The sequence below is a fragment of the Babylonia areolata genome, chromosome 25 (assembly GCF_041734735.1).
Source record: "Babylonia areolata isolate BAREFJ2019XMU chromosome 25, ASM4173473v1, whole genome shotgun sequence".
In the NCBI taxonomy this organism is placed as follows: Eukaryota; Metazoa; Mollusca; class Gastropoda; order Neogastropoda; family Buccinidae; genus Babylonia; species Babylonia areolata.
Window position 1 is genome coordinate 35,965,211 of NC_134900.1, and position 24,093 is coordinate 35,989,303.

General features: G+C 39.8%; 1 protein-coding gene across 1 annotated transcript; it reads left to right on the forward strand.

Annotated features, from left to right (window-relative positions):
- The first annotated feature begins 1,025 nt into the window (after positions 1–1,025).
- Positions 1,026–17,114, forward strand: LOC143299660 (uncharacterized). Its single transcript, XM_076612978.1, has 6 exons — positions 1,026–2,314; positions 3,545–3,783; positions 9,560–9,740; positions 10,497–10,749; positions 11,249–11,356; positions 16,857–17,114. The coding sequence occupies exons 1-6, from the start codon at positions 1,910–1,912 to the stop codon at positions 17,024–17,026; spliced, it is 1,356 nt and encodes a 451-aa protein (XP_076469093.1). The 5' UTR covers positions 1,026–1,909; the 3' UTR covers positions 17,027–17,114.
- Positions 17,115–24,093: the final 6,979 nt, after the last annotated feature.

Below are 24,093 nucleotides of genomic sequence, written 5' to 3' on the forward strand. Positions count from 1 at the left end.
TCCCTTAAGAATTTTTTTTTTTTACACGCATGTTCTGCGGAAACAGTAGTGATTCCATCACTTTTCTTTTCTCCAAATAATTTGATTACTACACATAGATACGTATAAACCCCGTCCGAGAAAACAACAAAACATGACCATGTGGGCGTAATGCCAATAGGTAATTAAACTCAACACTAAAAAACAACAAACAAACAACAACAGCAACAACAAAAAAACCCACAAAAAAACAAAAAACCCAACAAACCCAACAACAACAACAACAACAAAAAACAAACAACAACAAAGCCCCCCCAAAAACAACAACAACAACATAAACATGCTCAATCACTTCTCCAAGCATTCTACTGGTTTCCAGTACAGGCACGGATTAAATATAAATACATATATATATATATATATATATATATATATACATGTGTGTGTGTGTGTGTGTGTGTGTGTGTTCAGAAATAATGTTTTGCTGGTTTCACAACTCATGATAAGGTAGTTCTGGTATGTTTTCTGCATGGAAAATAATATTACCGTACAATATTTTACTTTTGGGAGAGGGAGGAAGATGGTAGAATGGATAATTAAGACACTCATCTGCCATATATAAGCACGCAAACACACACATATATAATTATATACATCCATCTATCTATATAATTTTTTATTTTATATATATATAATGTTATAATAATGATAGCTCTATTGCGCCTTTAACTATATCCCATGGGAACAGAGCCCACACACCCACATAAAATATATATATATTTTATGTGGGTGTGTGGGCTCTGTTCCCATGGGATATAGTTAAAGGCGCAATAGAGCTATCATTAATATATATATATTTATGTGGGTGTGTGGGCTCTGTTCCCATGGGATATAGTTAAAGGCGCAATAGAGCTATCATTATTATTATTATAACATTAAGCCTGGAACACAAGACATGCTGCTGCTGAAAACATGAAGAAAACAACAACTCGAAAACAATAAGAACAATCTTTAAAACATGACCTTGTTCTTACTTGAAAATGATTGGTTCATGTGACTGATCGCAGCACAGGAAACATGAAATGACACGTTTTCGCCGACAACCTCAAACACAGTCTGGAAAGATATCGTGGCGTGTGTTGACAAGGACGAGGCCAAGTTCAAGGTCAATCAAGACAAGACAACACACACACACACACACTTCGACGTGGGCGAAGAAAGTGTAGTCTAGTGCTCGGCCAATGCACATGTCTTGTCACACGCACAGCCACTAGGATTCTTTCGTGGACGTGTCGTATTTATCGTGTGCCATTCAACACTCGATTCTACTGGGTAATCATTGATTTCAACAAGTGATTGGATGTTGGTCGGATAACGGTCAGCAGTTGTGACAGATTCTGAAAGTACAGACGCGTTTCCTGTTTTGGAGTTCGGATCACGCTTTTTACCGAATCTGTGTTACTACAAACATATCAGTGCGGTCCCTGTGCTGACCTGATTTTGTGTGCCGGTCTCTTGGGCGTGCGGAGGAGCAGCAACAACTGACCGGATTAATCGTCCTGTGGATTGCCGACACGTCATCTAGTGCGTCCACGAGAACAGGGAACGGCAGGCCAGCACTGGGCAGTGGCTGACCAGAATAAAGTGTTGAATGGGGGGTCTACCTGACGGACATCGTTAACAGCTGTTTGATCCATAGACAGGACACAGACAACTTCGCCACACAAGACTTGCTGCTGTTTCATAGTTCAGTTGACTGAGACATTCCAAGAACGAGGTGTTTGAATTGGCCCTCTTTTTTTTTTCTCTCTCTCTCGCAGAGAACACCGGCAGGCAGTGTCACTGAATTTCTGGTGTGCTTTACATGGACTGTATTCAATAGCACAGTCACTGTTTATATATTTTTCATCATTTAAACAATCATAACAAAATGTGGCAGGAACTTTTATTGATAGTGTTTGTTTTACCAACAGTGACAAACGTCTTGGGTGATGAGAAAGCAGAGCAGTCAGTTTTCCCCAGTAGAATCAAACCTCCAGGTTTAAAAGCCAGCAGAAAATGCTGGTGGGCCAAAGAAATCACCCCAGACTTTCACGTGTCTGGCCGGCTCTCGGAACGACAGATCAAGTATGCGGCTGATGCAGGCTTCAAAAGCATCCTGTCGTTGTTCACATACCCCGATGATGACCTGGTCCAGACGTTTGGTGGAGATGTGCTGCCCAAAACTGCTGAGACCAGGAAGATTGTGGAGGATGTGGCAGGGATGAAGTTTGTCAACCTGCTGGACCCAATGGATGAATGGGCCAGTGTGGAGGCTGTAGAGAAAATGACCAAGGTAATGGACTGGTCACTGAGATAAATTTTTTTGTTCACTTTTAATCATTTGAATGACTAAGGTATTAAACCTGTCACGTTTTTGTTTAGTTTTAACCCTTTCACAGCCTGTCAGTTTAGAGTGCAAAATTCCTTTGTGTTATAAACACAGAAGAGCTGGTGTCTAGGAATAGATCAGGATTCCCCTGTTATGTGTGAAAAATATGCCCTATCCTACCACCAAAAATGAAGATCAGCAGGTATTGATAACAGACCCATGGTCTGGTCACACTTGTTTCCGTGACATGGGTGCTCCACCTAATCCTATTAATGACTAACTCACTAAGGTAACAAGTCATGTTTTTGAGCCAAGGTTAGGTTTTGAGCCTATCATTAACTCTGGCAAAAACCCTGCCAGGTTTTATGTTTTAAATCCCACTGAAAGACTAAGGTAATAAGCCTGTCAATTTTTTTGTTTTTTTTATACTCTTATTCAGGACTGCCAGCCTTTGTATAGTTTTGATCCTGTGATTGACTCAGGTGACGATGGTAAAGTTCAATCCCATGAATGACTAAGGTAAGCCTGTCAGGTTTTTGTTTAGTTACAATCCTCTGAATGACTAAGGAAAGCTTGTCAGGTTTTTGTTTAGTTATAATCCCATGAATGACTAAGGTAAGCCTGTCAGGTTTTTGTTTAGTTATAATCCTATGAATGACTAAAGTAAGCCTGTCAGGTTTTTGTTTAGTTATAATCCTCTGAATGACTAAGGAAAGCTTGTCAGGTTTTTGTTTAGTTATAATCCCATGAATGATTAAGGTAAGCCTGTCACAGTGTCAGGTTTTTGTTTAGTTATAATCCTATGAATGACTAAGGTAAGCCTGTCAGGTTTTTGTTGACTTTTATTCCTATGATTGTGTGAATGACTAAGCAATAAGGCAACCCTGTGGGGTTTTTGTTTAGTTTTATCTTATGATTAGTATGAATGACTAAGCCATAAGGTAATAAGCCTGTCAGGTTTTTGTAGTTTTAATCTGATGATGATAACTAATGTAAGCCTGTCAGTTTTGTTTGTTTGTTCAGTTTTAATCCTTTGAATGCCTTAGGTAAAATTTAATCCTATGAATGACAAGAGTGATCCTGCCAGGTTTTGGTTGAGTTTTAATCTTGTAAATGACCAAGCTAGGCTTGTCAGGTTTTTGTTGAAACTGGTCCAGTGTAACCTCAACCCTGAATGGTGGCCACTGTTGCCAGGCCCTGTCCACTCTACCCAAGCCAGTGCTGAGTTTCTGTGACCGTGGGTACACCATCACCTTTGTCACCCTCCTGTACCTGGCTAACCAGACACGCCATGACCCCGCCTTCACCCCGCGCATCACCAGCAACGACGTATACAACATCTCCGCTGCCATGGGCCTTGACTTTATCGACAGGATTCCTCTGGAGGTTGTGTCAGAGATCACTGGAGAGCCCATTCCACAGGATCCAGTCAGGTAAAATTGGAACTAGACGGTCGGTATGTTTCATTTTAATGTCAGTGTGGGGACAAACAATTTTTTCTTCTTCTTCTTCTTTTCCTGCTGTTTTAACATTGAAATTATTTCCTCAGATTTTCTTTTCAATCACATAAATCCCTCTTTTTAGTTGTACTCTGCAGAAAGTACTGCTTTAAAAAAATTTAAAAAATTTTTATTATTTTTTTTATACTAAAGTGTATCTTCACAGCTTTCTGAAAACAAGTGTTCACTCCTGTTCATAGAACTTTATCTTTTGTTGTGGTTGAGTTTGCATGCTGGTTTGTAGGTGTATTGGATGTAAAGGATTAGAAGTAGGGATAGCAGCTCATAGTTAGTACTTGGCAGCTGAATTGTGAGGTGTGTGTTTAGCTTGCTTTGATTGCTTGAATAATCATGAACTGTGTTCAGAGTTGCAATTGTTTTGATTTAAATAATTGCAATAAATTGTAAAATACTAACAGGTTCTAATGTAATGGTACATAATTTTTTTTTTTTTTTTTTAAATGCAAGGGAGTGGTCGTGACAGTAAACAAATGTGTGTGTGTTTGTGTGTGTAGGAAACTTTTAATTAAAGGTAAATGGGAAAATTAAGAATTCCTAAGATGTGTTGTACATATGGACTGAATGAATTGTTTGTGTGGCTGTTATTTGTGGTTTAGGCTTGTATTTATCTGTTTACAAGCTGATGGGAAGACTTAACAGCATGAAGCTGTCTGCATATTTTGTGCCGTACCTGAATTCAACAGTTATTGTACTTAATTGTTGCTTGATATATCTCTGTTCAGTGCTAGCAGTTGTAAGTAGCAGCTGATTGATTTTCAAGCTGTAGACCATTGTGTAGTGTAATGATATAATATAAGCACCAAAAGACATGTTTGAAAGTGCTTTCCGGTTACAAAACATTACCACCCAAATATAACATGTTTGAACTTCAATGTGCTTTTCCACTTTCTTTCTATTACACCAAAGCATCAAATTTGAAAGTTCTTTCCACTTTCGTGTTACATAACATTAGCACAAAAACATAACCATTACTGTTATAAAACATCTGCACCAAAACAAAACATTTCTGAAAGTGCTTTCCACTTTCTCGTAATGGATCATTTGTGCCACTACATGTATGTTTGACTGAAAGTGCTTTCTGCTTAATTGTTATGTAACATTAACACCAAATCAAAACATGCTTGAAAGTGATTTGTACTCTCTTGTTATGACGTAAGATCAGCACCAAAACATGATATGTTTGAAAGTGCTTTCTGCTTGCTTGTTATTTAAGATTAGCACCAAAATATTACACTTTTGAATGTGTTTTCTGCTTTCTTGTTATACATGTAACAATAACACCAAAAACTGAACATGTTTGAAACTGAAGACCTGTGTTTTAGATTAGCAACAAAACAGAACATGTTTGAAAGTGCTTTCCGCTTTCTTGTTATGTAAGATTAGCACCAAAGCAACATTTTTTAAAGAGCTTTCTGCTTTCTTGTTATAAAATTAACACCAAAACATGTTTGAAATTGCTTTCTGCCTTCTTGTTAAAAGATTAACACTAAAACAACATGTTTGAAAGTGCTTTCCACTTTCTTGTTATCAGGAACAACGTGTCACAGCCCAGTGAGGCAGGAACTGAATTGTGAAGTTACAGAGTACAGAAGTCTCGGCACTGTTGTGAGCACGACAAAAAGACTTACGCTTCTCATGTGCGTGTGAACAAGTTTGACATCGGTTCTGTGAGGAACTGTATATTCCTTGATCAACCCCAGTTCCCACTGATGACTGGATTGTGGCCATTTATCTGGCCATTGGCTGGGACAGTTAACTCCAGTATGGTTTTCAACATAGTCAGACTTCTGCACCATGGGCTGTTTCTACTTATTACTTGGTGCTACTTTTGATGCTCAGGGGAGCTGACATAGTGAAGGAGTGGGAGGTGGTTTGTAAAATGTCTGTCAGTGCAAACATACTCCTAAGAATACATCATCTTTTTCAGGACAGCATGTTTGGCACTTTTTCTGTGGATTTCTCACACAAATTTCACAATCTCTTTATATCTATACTGTAACTGCGTTTGACACAGCTAAACAGCTCAGTGGCCTGAAGTTTTATAAAAAGTCAAATGTGAAGCCTGTTGCTTGGCTGTGTTTCCTGAAGCCACCATTTCAGGCATGATAGTGCCTGCCACACATACACACAGAGTGCATTAACCTTCACTGTACATCATGGGTCTTGTAAGCCCATTTTTGTCCTCGAAAAAAATCTCTTAATAGATTCATTAATTTTGTGTGATTTTGTGTATTCCTGAAATTTTATACAGGAATGTTTTTGCACCATTTTCTGTAGTCTTATTTAATAACAAATACATCTTGTAAACAGCAACTCTTATACAATTTGGATCTTACAAGCCCATTGTTTCAAAATTTTGACTATGTTTCATGGACACAGCCTTGGTTTAGTGTACACGCCCCCCCCCACGCCCCCACCAAAATAAAGGTCCCACAGACCATGACATACATGGAGAGGAGCACTGCTAAACTGACCCCATTGTGAGTATGGGTCTTAGATCCACAGCACACAGGGTGAAGTGGTTCTTTAGTGAGAATAAACCTGGCAGGTCCCTGATGTGGGAATAAGTGGGTAAATAGTGAAGTATGGTGATGGTAAATTTCCACCTCACGTTCGTTTAATTGTGTCACAGGTGTTGAGAAGTGGTTTCCCAACTGCAGTGGAATGCAGCTGGAGACTGGAAAGCAATTTCTCTGAATTATCATGTCTTCAGTTTTACCAGACCAAATCATCAGTCATTGCAGACAAGTGTATGCTGACATTTTACACTCCACTCTGAGGAGTTTGTTTGAGGAACTCAGAAAGAAGCAGGGTTGTTCCCTCTTGTTCTTTGGGTGGTTGACATCACAGTCCTTGTTAAATGTGGATAGCTTGTAAACGTTGTATGTTTTTATGACTGTGAATTCAGGATATATTGTTTCATTGAGTTTATGACTGCCCTTTTTTGTTTAGTTATCTGTAAAAAGAAAAAGAAAAAAACATTGGCAAAACAGCCAAGTCATCAGACTCGGAGCTTTGGACTTTCAGTTTAGAGTATTGGGTTTGAATCCTGACAGCAGTTTGTTTGGGGTAAATGGTGGAGATCAGGTTTCCTGATCTTCCAAGTCAACATATCTGCAGACCTGCCTGAGCATAAATCCTCTTCATATGTATACATAGGCAGAACACCAGACATGCTTGTTCAATATTCCATAATCCATGTCAACATCTGGTGGCTTTTGGAAACATATCCAGCTTGCACATTCCTGAAAACAAGAGTATGACTGCTTAAATATTCAGGTAAAAAGAGTGGTAGACACAAAAGACCACTTGCTGGTCTACACAAGCAAAATGTAGAGGTGGTATTCCATGAAAATGGATGAAGAAGATGTGTACAAAGTTATGTTCAGTATCACTTGTAATTTGTATACATGTACAAGTATGGTCCATTAATCTGGGGTACAGTGTTTCATTTTAGTTCAAGGTTGTCTACAATTTATTTCTACAATTTAGTATTGCGAGTTCCTGTTTAGTCCATTTTCATCTTCACATCGTGTTCATTGGTTTTCATCATCAGAATTTAGTATTGTGAATTCCTGTTTTGTTGGTTTTCATTATTGTTTAAAAAAAAAATGTTGTGTATTATTCATACTCAGTAGGATTTCATCTGAGTTCTCAGTCTGTGTTTCAGTATGATCTCTGTCTGTGTCAAGAGAATAAATACAAATTTAAATGATGGAACTGAAGTATATGTAAAGTATTTGTGCATATATATATGTGTGTGTGCAACAGTGTGTGTGTTGGTGTTGATGTGTGCAGTGTGTGTGTGTGTGTGTGTTCATGCGCACACAGTGTGTGCTGTGTACAATCTCTCTTTTTTCCTCTCTTGCTACCTCATACTTGACATATGTTGTCACATGCCTGTCAGAACTAGTGAGGAAGTTGTTTAACACTCTGAAATAAGTGAAAACAAAGCAGCCAACCACGATAACTGGACACACTGAAGACTGGAACCCCCAACAGGAAGAAGAGGAAGAGAGGGTGCCTGGGGCAAAGCAGACACCATGTTCTGTCACTTGTGAGGAAACATTCAGTGAGAGGATGCAGCAGAGAAGATGCAGGTGGTGCTGACATGGATTTGACAAAAATGTGGATGACATATGTTATGCAAGGAGCAAACAAGAGTGAAGAAAAATCATTTTTGTGGTGAAGTTTCCATAACTGCTTGCCAGACACTTCAGTGGAGATTAGATGGAGTGTGTTGCTTAACCCCTCGACATCTGCTGATAAGTATGCTCCTCAGTGAAAGTGGTCATGTCATATTGCCATAAAACCGAGCTTACAGGTCAGGATGTCAGTCACCATTCATTTGGATTTCTTCTCTTTGAATTGAATTACTTAAGTTCAGCATATTGAACTACACCAGTTCAAAATTAGACAAAAGGTAGTAGCTGTACTTTCACACCTAACTAATTTCATTTCACAAAAAAAATTTTTGGTTAAGGGGTTAAAGCAGCTATCAACATGATCATAATAATAATGATAACATTATTAGTTATAGTAATAATAATGATGATGATGATGATAATGCAGGTTTATACACACACCTCGTGGTGTTTACAAAAAAAGAAAAAAGAAAAGAAAAAAAGAAGAACATACTTGAGCATCAAGTACAGCATACACGAGCAAGCAAGTGAATTCACAAACATGCAAACACACACACCTGCACAAGCACACACACATGACCCAAGCAGAAGTTCAAGAAGCCCATTAATCAATCAGACAGCAGGCAGAATGGAAGAGGTGTTTTGAGAGACTTTTAAAAAAAATGAAGTGGGGATTCAATGTGAGGAACTGAGGGCAGTTTGTTCCACATTGCTGGGCTGAGATTGGAGAAAGAGTGCTGACTTTGTGATTTTAAGATTGGAGAAAGAGTGTTGACCTGGTGATTTTAACATAGGAGAAAGAGTGTTGACCTGGTGATTTTATGATAGGAGAAGGAAAGACAGGAGAAAGAGTGCTGACTTGGTGATTTTAACATAGGAGAAAGAGTGTTGACTTGGTGATTTTAAGATAGGAGAAATGATTTCAAGATAAGAGAAAGAGTGCTGACTTGGTAGTTTTAAGATAGGACAAATGGTTTCAAGACAGGAGAAAGAGAGCACTAGGTGATTTTAATTTAAGATAGGAGAAATGATTTCAAGACAGGAGAAAGAGTGCTGACTTGGTGATTTTATGATAGGAGAAAGAGTGCTGAGCTAGTGATTTCAAGATAGGAGAAAGAGTGCTGACCGAGTGATTTTAAGATAGGAGAAAGAGTGTTGACTTGGTGATTTTAAGATAGGAGAAAGAGTGCAGACTCAGTGATTTTAAGATAGGAGAAAGAGTGCTGACTGGTGATTTTATGATAGGAGAAAGAGTGCAGACTCAGTGATTTTAAGATAGGAGAAAGAGTGCTGACTTGGTGATTTCAAGATAGGAGATTAAGATAGGAGAAAGAGTGCTGACTTGGTGATTTCAAGATAGGAGAAATGATTTCAAGATAGGAGAAAGAGTGCTGACCGAATGATTTTAAGATAGGAGAAAGAGTGCAGACTTAAAGTGATTTTAAGATAGGAGAAAAAAAAATCAAGATAGGAAAGAAAAAGAGCTGACTTCAAGATGGGACAGAAAGAGTGCTGACTTGGTGATTTTTGTTGTTGCTGTGCAGACCCGACACTGCTCTGGAGGACTGGATGGATTACTGGATGGCCCACCCTGTGTACAGGAACTGGTACAGCGGGGGGCAGATCACCAAGTCTCACATCCCAGTCCTGGAGGAGGTGGGGTTCAGATCCGTGGTCAACATTCGTTCCGGGATCATGTTGGACGGCAAACCCAACCAGGAAGAGGTTCTTGTTCTGTGTGTGTGTGTGTGTGTGTGTGTGTGTGTGTGTGTGTCCATTTACTCTCTTGTGTCAGTCACTCAGTGTGTGCCCATGTGTTGTGTATGTAGTTTTGCTGTGCTCAGCCCAGTTTTGTTTTATTTTATCAGCCATTTGCCTTCTTTGTGGGTTTCATTATATTTTGGTGTATTTCCTTATTTATTTTGTTTAATTATTTTACTACATTTTGTTGTTGTTGTTGTTTGTGTAAAATGTTTTACATATACCTAGGGTTGACTCTCAAAGCAAATGTGGTGTTTTTTCCCTAAAGCATAGGTAGTGTAGCATATAATGCATCACCCTACACCCTCGGACACCATCTTGTGACATCTCCGAAATAAAAGTACTGTTTAAACCAAGCAAAAGCAAAAATAAGAATTTACAATCATCCTGTTCATCTATACCTGTGGTATATTCAGTAATAGTAACATTGTGACATGTTTCAACAAAAAGCACTGTTTAACGAACCCAAACAAAAACAAAGATTTTCTTGTCGTGTTTATCTGTAACTGTGGTTGTGACACGCTCCAAATCATAAAGACTGTTAGAACCAACCCTGTATCTCACACTACTCCAAATCATAAAGACTGTTAGAACCAACCCTGTATCTCACACTACTCCAAATCATAAAGACTGTTAGAACCAACCCTGTATCTCACACTACTCCAAATCATAAAGACTGTTAGAACCAACCCTGTATCTCACACTGTCTCTATGTGGCAGGTGAACCTCCTCAACATCAGACAGAACACTGGGACCTACGCCACAGAAGACACACAACCTCGGCAGTGGACAGAGAGACTGGAGGAGACCCGAATCGACCCAAACCGACCCAATTCTTTCGTCAGTCCAGACTCGGAGGTGAACTACGAGTCGAGGAACTATGAGGAGTTTGGGGATGAGGTGGGCTACCAGGAATCATTGGAGGAGCTGGCGTTCAGGAGTTCTCCTCTGGACTACTATCACATGCCTGTTGGTGCGTGTGTGTGTGTGTGTGTGTGTGTGTGTGTGTCTAAGTGTGTGTGCGTGTGTGTTTGTTCTCTGTGTGTGTGTGTGTATGCGTGTGTCTAAGTGTGTGTGTGCGTGTGTGTTTGTTCTGTGTGTGTGTGTGTGTGTGTGTGTGTGTGTGTGTGTGTGTGCTTCCATGTGTGATCATATAGTTTGTTCATGTGGTTTACATGGGATCTGAGTTAAGTCTTAATAATGATGACTTAAGAAATCTGCATCAGTTTACAGCAACTGATGAAAATGGATTCTTCAGTTATTGTTTTAGAAGAAACACACAAATTAGCGTGTATACTCTTATGAATAGTTGTACTGTTAACTAAAATGTTCTTTTAAAGTAAATAAAAGAAAACATGATACACATCAAAAGAAGGAAAGTAATATATGAAATAATCGACAGGATCGGTGTGTATGAAGGTGTGTGCATGGAAAAATCTTACACACTGCTGATGTGATAACTTCGTTTTCAGACAGCAGCGGTCCATTCGGTCCATTTCTGGACAAGCACATGGATCAACTGCTGGAGATTGGTAAAAAGGGACCGGTCCTACTGCATTGTGCTTCGTCCCAAAGAACTGGTGTGTTTCTCTCTGTGTGTGTGCCATGTCTTTTTGTGTGTTATTTATTGTGTGTGTGTGTGTTTCTGTGTTTGTGTTGTGGTGTGTGTGTTGTGGTGTGTGTGTTGTGTGTGTTGTGGTGTGGTGTGTGTGTGTTGTGTATATGTGTGTTGTGTGTGTGTGTTGTGGTGTGTGTGTTGTGGTGTGTGTGTTGTGTGTGTTGTGTATACATGTGTGTGTGTGTGTGTGTGTGTGTGAAGTACAAGGGGGTGAGTAGTAGTGGAGAGTACAGGGAGATAATCTTTTCGACGATCTTGACCTGCACCACTCTTGTTCACTCACATGTTTATAAAGCTGTGTCACTAGTTATATTAACAACAAATTTCTCACCCCCAAAAATCCACATACCGTCATATGTAACATGTGGAGTCATGGCCTAGAGGTAACGCGTCTGCCTAGGAATCAAGAAAATCTGAGCATGCTGATTCGAATCACGGCTCAGCCGCCGATATTTTCTCCCCCTCTACTAGACCTTGAGTGGTGTTCTGGATGATAGTCATTCGGATGAGATGATAAACCGAGGTCCCGTGTGCAGCATGCACTTAGCGCACATAAAAGAACTCACAGCAACAAAAGGGTTGTTCCAGGCAAAATTTTGTAGAAAAGTCCACTTTGATAGGAAAAAGAAATAAAACTGCATGCAGGAAAAAATACAAAAAATGGGGTGGCGCTGTAGTGTAGCGATGGGCTCTTACTGGGGAGAGCAACCCGAATTTCACACAGAGAAATCTGTTGTGATAAAAAGAAATACAAATACAAATAGTCACATTAGTCATATTTATGGCTTGTTAGATTTTTTCTAACTGTAAAGAAAAAGAAAAGAAAAAAAACAACTAAGCAAACACACACAGTCGTACATATTAACAAATGGTATTATTGACCAGTAATTAGTTGGAGATTATATCACAAGTATTGCATTATGTAATTTCTAATATTTTTTATCTTTTTTGGTGGGTGGGGTGGGGTGGTGGTAATTTTATCACAAGCTAATACATTATATAATTTCTAACATTTTTCTTCACTCTTTTTTTTTTTCTAAATAATTTTTTTTAGGGGTGGGGTGGGGAGGGGGGGGTGGAGCTTGAGATCACCAGGTGTTCTGTTAAGTACAGACACCACCTTCTTCAGTTTAACGTCTTTCCACTTGAAGTGATATTAGACACCACCTGTCACTCTGTATGTGTCATGAGCACAATGGTGTACCAGTTGGAGTCCAATTCAGATTTATGACGTGATAAAAAACATAGTGCATTTGACAGGTTCATAGTATTCTGCAGCTGTGCTAAAAGAACATAAAACAGGTGGGAGACAGAGAGAGAGAGAGAGTGTGTGGTGTATGTATGTGTGTGTGTGTTTGTGTGTGAATATATATATATATATATATATATATATGTTTGTATGTGTGTGTGTGTGTGATAAACAGTAATTCACACACACACACACACATACATATATATATAATATATATATATATATATATATATAGGTGTTTGTATTTGTGTGTGTGTGTGTGCGTGCACGTGCACGTATTGTGATAAACAGTAATTCATTTGATAAGTTGATTGTGTTCTGCAGTTGTGCTGAAAGAACATAAAAGAGAGGGGGAAGACTGAGTGAGAGAGAGAGAGATAGGTGTATGTGTATGCATAAACAGGTCTACATATTTGTGGGTGTGTGTATCTGCAGGTGTCTGTATATATGTGTAAGCATTGTGATCAAGCAGCTGTGTGTCCTGAATGTCGGTCCTGCACAGTGTGACAGCTGTGCTGAGTGCAGATCCCATCATGTTACTGATTCACTTCATGAATTCTGCTTTGTCTGTGTTTCAATCTCTGTGTTTGCATGTCTGTCTCTTCCTCACCTCTCCAGGTGTGATTGGGTGTGTGTGTGTGTGTGTGTGTGTGTGTGCATGCTTTCTCATGTTGTGTGTGTGTGTGTGTGTGTGTGTGTGTGTGCGCATATGCTTTCTCACATTGTGTGTGTGTGTGTGTGTGTGCATGCTTTCTCATGTTTGTGTGTGTGTGTGCATGCTTTCTGATGTCGTGTGTGTGTGTGTGTGTGTGTGTGTGTGTGTGTGTGTTCATACAGTTATCTCACTACTGTATGTATTTACACAATTATCAGAATAAAAAATAATTAAACTGAATAACTAATATTTTCAGTGCCGAAACATTTGAGCACTGCCCCACACCTCAACATTATTCCTTTGATTTAAAGCATACTTTTGCCTACATGGCTTGGGTATACACAGTCATACACGTAAAAGCCTACTCGTGTACACAAGTGAAATGTGGGAGTCGCAGCCCATGAACGAAGAAGAGGAGGAAGAGGAAGAATGGTACTTTGTTTGAAAAATGTCACACCACAAATACAGTGAACTTGACTTGACATGGAACCCCCATCTCAAGGACATCGAGAGACGAGCAACCAGAAAACTGGCCATCCTGAAAAAACTCGCCGGGACCTCTTGGGGTGCCAACAGCAGCATACTGCAGAGGGTGTACACTGGAACTGTCAGGCCAACCCTGGAGTATGGCAGCACTGCCTGGGCCACGGCATCAGCAACCAACACAAGCCGCCTGAGCAAAGTTCAGAACGCAGGGCTACGGCTGATCACTGGCGGGATAAAGACGACTCCAGTTCAGGCGATGGAGAAACACACAGGCCTCCACCCACTCAAAGATAGACGAGAGGAAAAAGTCTTCATCCACAGCGAGAAGCTCCTGCGCATGCCAACTCACCCAATGCACGAAAAACTGAAGCACCCAACAAAGAACAGACTGAAGCGGACCAGCTTCAACCACCTCTCCAAGACCCTGCACCGCCAACATGAAGACCTGCTGCCCTCGTCCCCTGCCGAGATGGAAACACTCCCCGACTTCGAGGAACCGGCCGACCAACTGGAAGGAGTCTCAATCATCACAAAAGTCCCTGGCATCGACCAAAAGGACTGCCAAGCCCCTCCCCTGCTGAAAGCTCTGACATTGGAGATGATTGAGACTCAGTACAACCCCAGCGAATGGACGCACGTCTTCACAGATGGATCCTCGGAGGGAGCGGTGAAGAATGGAGGAGCAGGCATCTTCATCAGGCACACAGATGGAAGACTGACCCCTGGAGCCTTCCCCACAGGAAGAATCTCCTCGAACTACAGAGCGGAGACAGCAGCACTACTCCATGCTGCACAAGGCCTCAGGACGTCAGTCAACCCACCACCAAAGATAGCCTTCTTCACTGACTGCAGATCTCTCCTGCAGGGACTCCAGTCAACCAGAAACGAACAGCAGCTGACAAACATCAAAGCAGCCCTTCATGACCTTTCAAAACGGTCGACTGTCACTGTTCAGTGGGTTCCTTCTCACTGTGGGGTCATGGGGAACGAAAAGGCCGATGCTCTCTCCAAGGCAGGCAGCAAAATGAAGCAGTTCAGCCACCCCGTGACCTACAGAGAGGCCAGGACCATCATCCACAACCGTTACCAGAACCAGTGGATGAGAAGGCTGGGTGCAAACAGTGGTGTCGATCCAATCCACCAGCTCCAGAGACACCAGCAGACTGTCCTCTTCAGACTGAGAACCGGCCACTGCCGACTACTGAGTCACCTTCACCGTATGAAGATCGCCCACACTGATGAGTGTCCATGTGGCACTGGACCCCAGACCCCTGAACACATCCTCCAACACTGCCCAACCCATGAAGCTCTACGGCGTCAAACCTGGCCAGGGGGCACGGAGCTACAGGCGCAGCTTTGGGGAGACCGCCACGACCTGGAGAAGACCGTGGGCTACATCGTGGCGACGGGGGTGACCGTCTGACGCAGCCAAAACATCGAACGCAGAAGAAGAAGAAGAAGAAGAAGTGAACTTGACAGGGCAGCAAGAAAGTTTAGTATTTAATCCATTCCGTTCCCTGTGGTTCGTTCGTTCTTTAGTTTAGCGTCTTTTCACTATCAGTGATATTAGATGTTAAAGTTAAAAAAAAAAAAAAAAAAAGGGGGGGGGGGGGGGGGGGGGAGGAAGGTGGTATAACTAACATGCATTTACATTTAACAGTAACAATTCAGTAATAATAATCAGAAACCATTAACACAATTCTGAAGTGCATTAAAGGAATGTAGAAATAGGGCTATGAACTAATGCCTGTGAAAGTTCTACCATAAGAACCTCGTCAGAAATAACTTTACAAAAATCATCTGCAGAATTATTATTCTCTTTGAAATACTTGGGCAAGAAGGTGCGTAACTGCTGGCAGTGAAACAAACAATGATGCAAGCTGAACTGCTTACCACAGATGCATGTAACATTTTTACTATACTTTATCTTCAGCGCATCAAGTTTTATACGGAAGTAGAGGTTATTAATCTTGTATAGCAAGCTGATGGATTCGGTATCTTTTCTTTAATAATATTCCCAGGGAATAATGTTCCCTGTGGTTTTATCTTCAGTTTAACGTCTATTCACTATAAGTGTTTTTAGACGGAAAGGAGTAAGGAAGTGGATAAAGGAAAGGGAATGCATGTGAATACTAGTGTAAAAAGTATTCATGTTATGTATCAGTGGAAAAGTATAAGAAAAAGGTCTAAAGAGATTGTGGTGTGCATTGAATGAGGTGTCATGGGAAGGAGAATATGTATATGCATATCAACAAGTATTAGCCTACAACAATGTAAATATAAATAACAACATTAATCATAACACATCAAAGGAGGATACCAACTGGGCTGGAGTTTAAAATTTCTGAAAACATTCTAAGCAATGAAAAATCATTCAAAATCTTTTCAGTGGCTAATGAAATATTGGAAGAAAAGTCATCAACTACATCTTTAGGAATTAAATGTCTTATGCTCGGACAATGAATGAGTAGATGACTTACAGTTATTTGCTTCCCTGTGGTAGTAGTAGTAGTAGTAGTCTTCAGTTTAACGTCTTCCACTTTAAGTGATATTAGACGGGGAAAAAAAAAGAAAAAAAAAAGGGGGGTGGGGGGGGTGGGGGTGCTGGAGGGTGGGTGGTGGTGGAGGGAACGGTATTGGGCAGAGGGTGAAAAATGGGGTGTGTGTATGTGTGTGTGCGCGTGTGTGTGTGTGTGGTGGGGAAAGATACAGAGCACTGGAAAAAATAAAGCATTAAAACGGGAGACATAAGCACAATATAGAAGGAAACGCTAACATCAAACAACTGTAACAACTATAACAAATGTCCAATTGGACTAAGCAGCAAACTTTCTGCAATAGCAGATAGCATCTTGAAATTGTCAAAAATACATTCAAAAGAATTTTCCGAGAAGTTTGGTAAAAACGATTTCAGACTCTGACATTCAAAGAGTATGTGTTTTCTAGAAATAGATTCTCCACATATGCATTTAACATCTCTGCTGAACTTTGTTATGAAAGCGTTCAGCTTTATCCTGTTTGATAATGCCCGAATTTGCCTTAATCTGAATAAATTACTGAATGTTGCAGCCTACGTGTCGGTGGTAGCAGCAGCAGTACAGTACGACAAGGACCTAAGCTGGGCTCTACGGAGGTCCAGAGAGCTGGGCTTTGTTGTGACCAAATCAAAAACGCCGGAAATTTATGGAACCTACGTTGACTGGCTGGTGACCAGAAGGCAGACGAAAGATGAGTTGTAGAACTGCCTGGTGTTTCCCGCTACTGGTTATTACAGCGTTGATTTTTGTTTGGTTTTGCTTTTTCTGTGTGCTTTTTTTTGGGGGGGGGGGGGGGGGTTGGTTGGTTGCTCTTACCAAATGTATGTTTTTCCTCAGATCTTAAATCAGTATAAAATTCCACATGGATTCATTGTTGTTACTTTTCTCTCTCTCTTTTTTAATAATGAAATTTGTATATTGCTGATTTTCTTTATATTCTGTACCATATGGATTTATTGTTGTTGCTTTTTTCTCTCTTTTTTTTTTTTTCAATCCGAATACTTTTTTATAATCTGCATTTCATGTTAGTCTTATTTTATATATTCTGTAATTGATTAGCTTATTGTTTTATTTTTACTTAATTTATCATTTATTAGCTCATGCTGTCATTTGACTTTATTTATCATTGAATAGCTCATAGTTTTATTTTACTGAATTTATCGTTGATTAACTCATAGTTTTATTATATTTCACTTATTTTGTCATTGATTAGCTGGTGTGTGTTAAGAGAGTAAGTGTCTTGGCAGTAGTATGTCTTCAGGTGAGGGAAATAATATTTGTATTTTGGAAGTGTGTCTGAAATACTTATTTGTTTTGATAAATACTGCCATTTTCATGTTAAAAATAGCATGACCCTCACAACATAAATTTGAAATGCAATGGGAAATTTTAGAAAGACCACTTTCTTGGGTTTTTTTTTTTATATAGTAAAGTTATGATCACAGTTAGCCATGTTTCTGAATTTTACTGCATTGATGACTGTGCCTTGTGCAAACCTAGTTCCCATTGTTCCATCATTCGAATCACTGTGCTGGTTCTTTTGATTTTAGCATGAGAAAGAATATCGGGTGCATGGAATTCCTTCTGAATCATTTGTGGCTTAGTTTTACATAACCCAGACTTGTCAGATTGGCCATGAGAGCTGGGATCAACCTGTTTCTTATTCTGATGCATTGTGTCATCTGCTTATTGGGATGTGCAACATTCATGACATCAACAACATGTTAGTTTCAGTTTCAGTGGCTCAAGGAGGCATCACTGTGTTTGGACAAATCCATATATGCTACACCACATCTGCCAAGCAGATGCCTGACCAGCAGCGTAACCCAACACGCTTAGTCAGGCCTCGAGAAAAAAAAGAAAAAAAAAGGTGAATAAATAATAGATAAGTGTACATAAATAAGTAAGTAAATAAATAAATAAATAGTTATAATATAAAAAAGCTAGTAATAATAATAATAAATAAATTAATAATAAATAAAGAAATAAAAAAGACAACAGTGATGATAAATAAGCAAATAAATGTAAAACATGAAGACACACATTCACCCATACACAACATGTCAGCGTGGTACAAAGTAATGAAACATTAGTAATACTTGCTGCAGCATTAACAATCCTTTACAGGGTGACTGAAATGAAGTTTTAATGAGTGTTGCCTGTCCTTACCAGCCTGGATTATTTCCCTTTGTGTGAGTGCTTCATGTGGCAGAGTGCCTGCCTCTTTTCATTTGATAGAAATTTCATTGATATGATCTGATCGGACTATGATGTGCTCAAACACACCAATATACTAGTCTCAATGGCTGCCAACTGAGTGGAAGTTAATGTAACATATATTTTGTCTGTATCATCAGTTGTGTTTTTTATATGAGTAATGAGATCACAACATTTGGAATTTATCTTCTATATCCCTGCAAGGCTTCAGTGAAAGTTGCTTGAACAGTAACTTTAAAGTTTTTATCAAAACAGCTGCCCATACTGGCACAGGTGTTGTTCGAAACAGAACTGAACAGGCCAGAAAACATCGTCTTCTGTGTTCAGGATATGTATTTAGAGACCGTGAACTGTTTTCAGAGAATTATTCAGTGACAAGCAAACTGTAAAACAACGGAATACTTAAAAAAAAAAAACTGCATCTTTTTTTTTTTTTTTTTTTTGCTGCCCCATCATCTGCACCGTTTCAGTGGCATTACTCCCACGCTGCTCATTTAGATTCCCCCATACACGGCCACACCCGGGTTCGTCTGTCGCAGTTCCAGCGTCGGCAGTTCACAGGGAACCATCGATGTTAGGTCGCCAGGAGGCCACACACAAGAGGAGACCCTGCACTGCTGCTGAGTCACTTCGGTGGTGACCTGTTCTGATTTAACATACTTAGGACACCACCTACTAAGCCCCCTACTAACGACAATAATGGCTTAACAACTGCATCTTTTATAATCCCCAGGTCTTAGATCAGCGTTAGCAGCCGCACACTTGAGTGAAGTGGTCTGAGTTTTTAGCTCACAGTGGTTCTACCTTGTTTTGATTTGTGTCTCTTTTTTAAAGTTGGTATTTCCTGATGTATTGCGTATGGTGCACACATCACACATACCGACTTTTTAAACTGTCATACGCTTTATGTATTGAGAGCTTTGCTTCTTGTTGTTTCTGGATTTTTGCTGGTTTGGATGTTTTGTATAATTTCATACTTCTTGTTTTGTTGTTGTTATTGATCACGTTCAGGGTGAAGGGTACCAAATAACTGATGTTGATTTTTCTGATTTTACAATCAGTTTGACTTGACAATGAAGAATGACAGTGTATTTGTTTGTTGTTGTTTTTTTATGTAGTGGCCTGAATATTTGTTTATTTATTTGAAAAAAGGTTAGGCCTTTTAGCTGAACTTGGTATGGAATGATGAATGTTAGGAGAAAGAGAGAGAGAGAGAGAGAGAGAGAGAGAGAGAGAGAGAGAGGAGTAGTAGTCTTCAATGTAATATCTTTTCACTCAAAGTGATATTAGACGGGAAAAAGAGGAAAAAGTGGAGGGGGTTAGGGGTGGGAAGAGGGAAGGGGGGAAGGTGTGTGCATGCCTGTCTGTGTTCATGTGTATGTTTGTGTTCATGTGTGTGTGTGTGTGTGTGTGTGAGAGAGTCTGCATAGACATGTGGTCTCATTTAAAAAAAAAAATTTCTAATGAAAGAGGAAATAAAAAATATTATCTACAGTGTCAGCTTGTGTTGTTAGTCACTGCCAGCAATGAACCACATTCCCTTGAAGGTTGTGCACGGCATGACATTTCATGTACAGTTTTGCTCAGCTTTACAACACACCGGTTATATGGGCTCTCTCAAGAAATCAAAAAAATTTTATTTTCTATTACTCTTTTGTTCATACCAGAAATGGCTGGGATCTGCTTTGCATGCCGCTAGATTTCATACTACAAGTAACTGGGACCACATGGCTGATACTTTTCTATCACACACTGACCTGACCGTGCGTTGTTTTTCAGGGAGGCTTGGAATTTGACAAGGGAATCAGTATTATAGTCTGGTGATGTGTCAGCACTATTTTGAGAGTCTGTCTCTTTCTGTTCTTGGAAAAGGGAAAGGAACAGAGCACAGCAACTTGTGAATGAACCTGACCTGAATTTTGCTGTATCGTCTGCTATTGAGTTCAACAGAATGATTGACTACACGCAAGAGTAGGTGGATTAAGTAGGGCAGTAAGTGGAAAAACATGAAAAAAAATGGAACCTGAAGATGCTTCGAACTTTGATTAAGGCAATCAGGAAAAATAAATGGAGGAATGATCCTGAATATGGCGTGACCCTCGCTTTGCAGCATACAATGTGGCGACCTGCTACACAGCTGGCCGCCATGACCAACTTTCTGCTGCCAAGTTGTCCCACAGTCAGTGCCAGACACTGCTACACTCTTGGATTTCTTTCTTTTTATTTGTACCACTTTGCTAGGTTGTTTTTTTTTAATTTTTTTTATTATTTTATAGTTGTTTTGTTTTTTGAAACAAACAGGTATGTTCAACAGAAACAAGTCATGAAAGGCACCCCTGAACCCTTTTGGTTCAATGCTACACCTGTCGAAGTAGCTGTCTGACAGCTGACAGGTGACAATATCAGACATAATACAAACATTTGTTCTGCTGGCTGCCTCTCAGCGGGCTCAAGAAGGGCTGTTTTCTGTGCTACCATGGCCAGAATACTGCCCAACATTGGTGCAGCATCTGTCACCCTTTTTATGAGTACCTGTGTTTTGTGGTGACAGTGGTTACGTTCAACTGTGACTCTGTACACACTGATAATGTGTTTAACAAGGAAATAGATCATGTGTGTGTGTGTGTGTGTGTGTGTGTGTGTGTGCATTCATAAATGTAAATTTCACTGGAAAAATCAGAAAGAAAGCGTTGACACGAACTGTTGTGAAGTTACTTTTAGTTTAGTTGTGTCTCAGTTGACAATCGTTATTGTTCGTGGGGCACCCAGTTGGACCTGTACAGTCAAGGAAAGGAAGGATCACACTGGGTAGGCCTCAGCTTCCACCTTACTTTAATATCATGCATATGCATGGTGTAACTATGCATGCTGTAATGTCTTTGTCACCATAAAATGTGACTCGTTTGGTGACATTTGGGTGACAATCACACAACCTTCCACATGTGGACAGACAAAATGTAGTTCAGATTATAGCACAGGAAGAAAGGTCACAAGATAGAAATATGAAGGCACTCACCCCTCCCTTCACCCTTTTCCAGTCCACAAACAAGTTGTATTCAGCGTGTATGTATATATTGGTAAGCCTGTGCACCTTTTACAACATTGAATATTTTTGTGTTGTTTATTTGATGAGTTTTGCATGCATGACTGTATTTCTTCATTTTTGTACGTTTTCATATGCTTATGTATGTTTGTTTCTCATAATCTATGGGATGCAGTTATTTGAAAAATCTTTAACACACTGAGAAAGTGTGGATTTTTTTCCCCCCAAATCTTTGCATTTCTGTGTTTCCTGTTCTTTTGTTTTTCTCTGTTTTTTGTGTGTATTTTGATGCATGTTGTCTGCCTAAGCCCGTATTGTTTTGTTTGGAGAGGAAGACAATTATGAGGAGTTACTGCGAATCTGAGTTGAAATTTTAGCTGTCTACAGAAATATGTCCACTGGGAGAAAAAAATCACAGAAAAATAAAGCAGACCAAACATCAGAGAGAACATAAATCAGGTAAATGGGCTGAGAATATAAAATAATATGTTTTAAAGCCCGTAAAGCAGCAGCTAAAATTCCCTGGGTTCCCAATTGGACAGTTTTCTGCCTGACCACTCCTGCTCTGGCTTCACTGACATGCTTCACGTTCAGGAGTCAGGGAACTTATTTCTGGCTGCAAGACGTGGAGAAGGAATGTGGTATGTAGATATCGTTTCCACCAGGCAGCAGTGTTCCAGTATGGCAGTTTACTCTTTCTTACCCACCCATATGGTCAGCTTATGCACTCTTGCCATTTCAAACAAGGGCCATAACCCAAGCTTCTGTACCTCCCTCCCTCTCTCTGCTGATTTGAAAAACAAACATAAAACAACAACAAACCCCCCCCCAAAAAAAACCCAAAACAAAACAACCCAACAAAAAACAAAAAAAAACAACAACAACAAACAAACAACAAAACAAAAACAACACACCTCAGTGTGTAACAAATCTGTTTATCTAATATGCCTACAGCTGAAACTCATTTGAGGGATTTTATAAAAAAATATGATTAATTCAGTTTTACTTTTTCTTCTTTCCTTTTTGTACTATTTTTGACTTTCTGGTTTTCAAATAGTTAGCAGATTGTTTTATGCATATTACCCGTCTATCTGTCCCTATCACGCACACTCACACACACACCTTTGCTCACTCCCTCTTTTTCTCTATCACGCAGGGATAACTGAAATTCCAGACATCAGCGACCAGATGCCCTGTGACCTGGCAGGCAGGGTTGCTTTCATTGCTTGTGTGTTTGCTCCTGTCAACGGCTGTCAAACTTAGAAATGGCACAAAACATATATGGACTGGACTGGTCCACAGTGCGAATTTCTGAAAGCTGGGAGTCTTTGTAGTCGTTATTTGATTGAGATGTGACGGGCGCGATAGCCGAGTGGTTAAAGCATTGGGCTGTCAATCTGAGGGTCCCGGGTTTGAATCACGGTGACGGTGCCTGGTGGGTAAAGGGTGGAGATTTTTACGATCTCCCAGGTCAACATATGTGCAGACCTGCTAGTGCCTGAACCCCCTTCGTGTGTTCGGTGGGTTATGGAAACAAGAACATACCCAGCATGCACACCCCCGAAAACGGAGTATGGCTGCCTACATGGCGGGGTAAAAACGGTCATACACGTAAAAGCCCACTCGTGTGCATACGAGTGAACGCAGAAGAAGAAGAAGAGGAGAAGATTGAGATGTGATGGCAGCATAAAAAAAACGAGAACCTGTGCAAACTTACAGCTGTGTTTGTGGTCTGTTGGTATGTTTCTTTCTTTGATGAAAAACTGATGTGGAGCTGTCATTTTCCCAACAGAATCTGCGAAGGAAAAGTTGAGACACCTCTTTTTACATCAGGCATTTTGCAGGTCTTTAAATGAATCTAGCTTCCTGTATAACATTGATGTCTTTTTATTGTCTGTGGATATTTTTTTCCTTTGATTGTATAATCATCATTATTCTTCCTTTCTTTTTGTTTTTGTCATTATTTGGTTTTGAAGCAATTCAGATGAAATTTCCTACAATTAATAATCAAAAGCAGGTGATTTCTTCAACCCTGCATTTCACTTGTTGAAGTGAGCAATGTGGTTGATTTCAGGATAGTATACAATTAGTAGAAAATCTAAACTTTTTTTTTCTTCGAATCCTAGTATAGAATTTTGTTATTGTTTGTATTATTATTTTTCGAATACACATTGTATAATGATGTGGATTGCAGCTGCTGTGTTTTGGATTTTGTTTTATTTCATTAATTCTTTTAGACAATCCATTGAAAGCAATGCTTCCTTTTTTCATGTTTGTGAAAAGATTTTTTTCTTTTATGTCAGTCCTTTTTCATATCTTGGTGTGACAGACAAAAATTTACATAATTTGCAGTTATAAATGTGGAGGTGCCATTAATATATTGCTTTAAACACGGAGGTGCCATCCTTTGCATCGGTTGATTGTGCTGATTTGATGATTGATCTCTGCAGAATATGCTGTGCTAAAGATTGTTTTGTTTCTTCTCGTGTTTACTTATTATTGTATTTTT

Excerpts from the sequence above, each read along its gene's own strand:
- LOC143299660 (XM_076612978.1), top strand. The coding sequence starts at position 1,910 with ATGTGGCAGGAACTTTTATTGATAGTGTTTGTTTTACCAACAGTGACA. Across the intron at positions 9,741-10,496 it reads GCAAACCCAACCAGGAAGAG|GTGAACCTCCTCAACATCAG; the intron begins GTTCTTGTTCTG and ends TCTATGTGGCAG. Across the intron at positions 10,750-11,248 it reads CTACTATCACATGCCTGTTG|ACAGCAGCGGTCCATTCGGT; the intron begins GTGCGTGTGTGT and ends CTTCGTTTTCAG.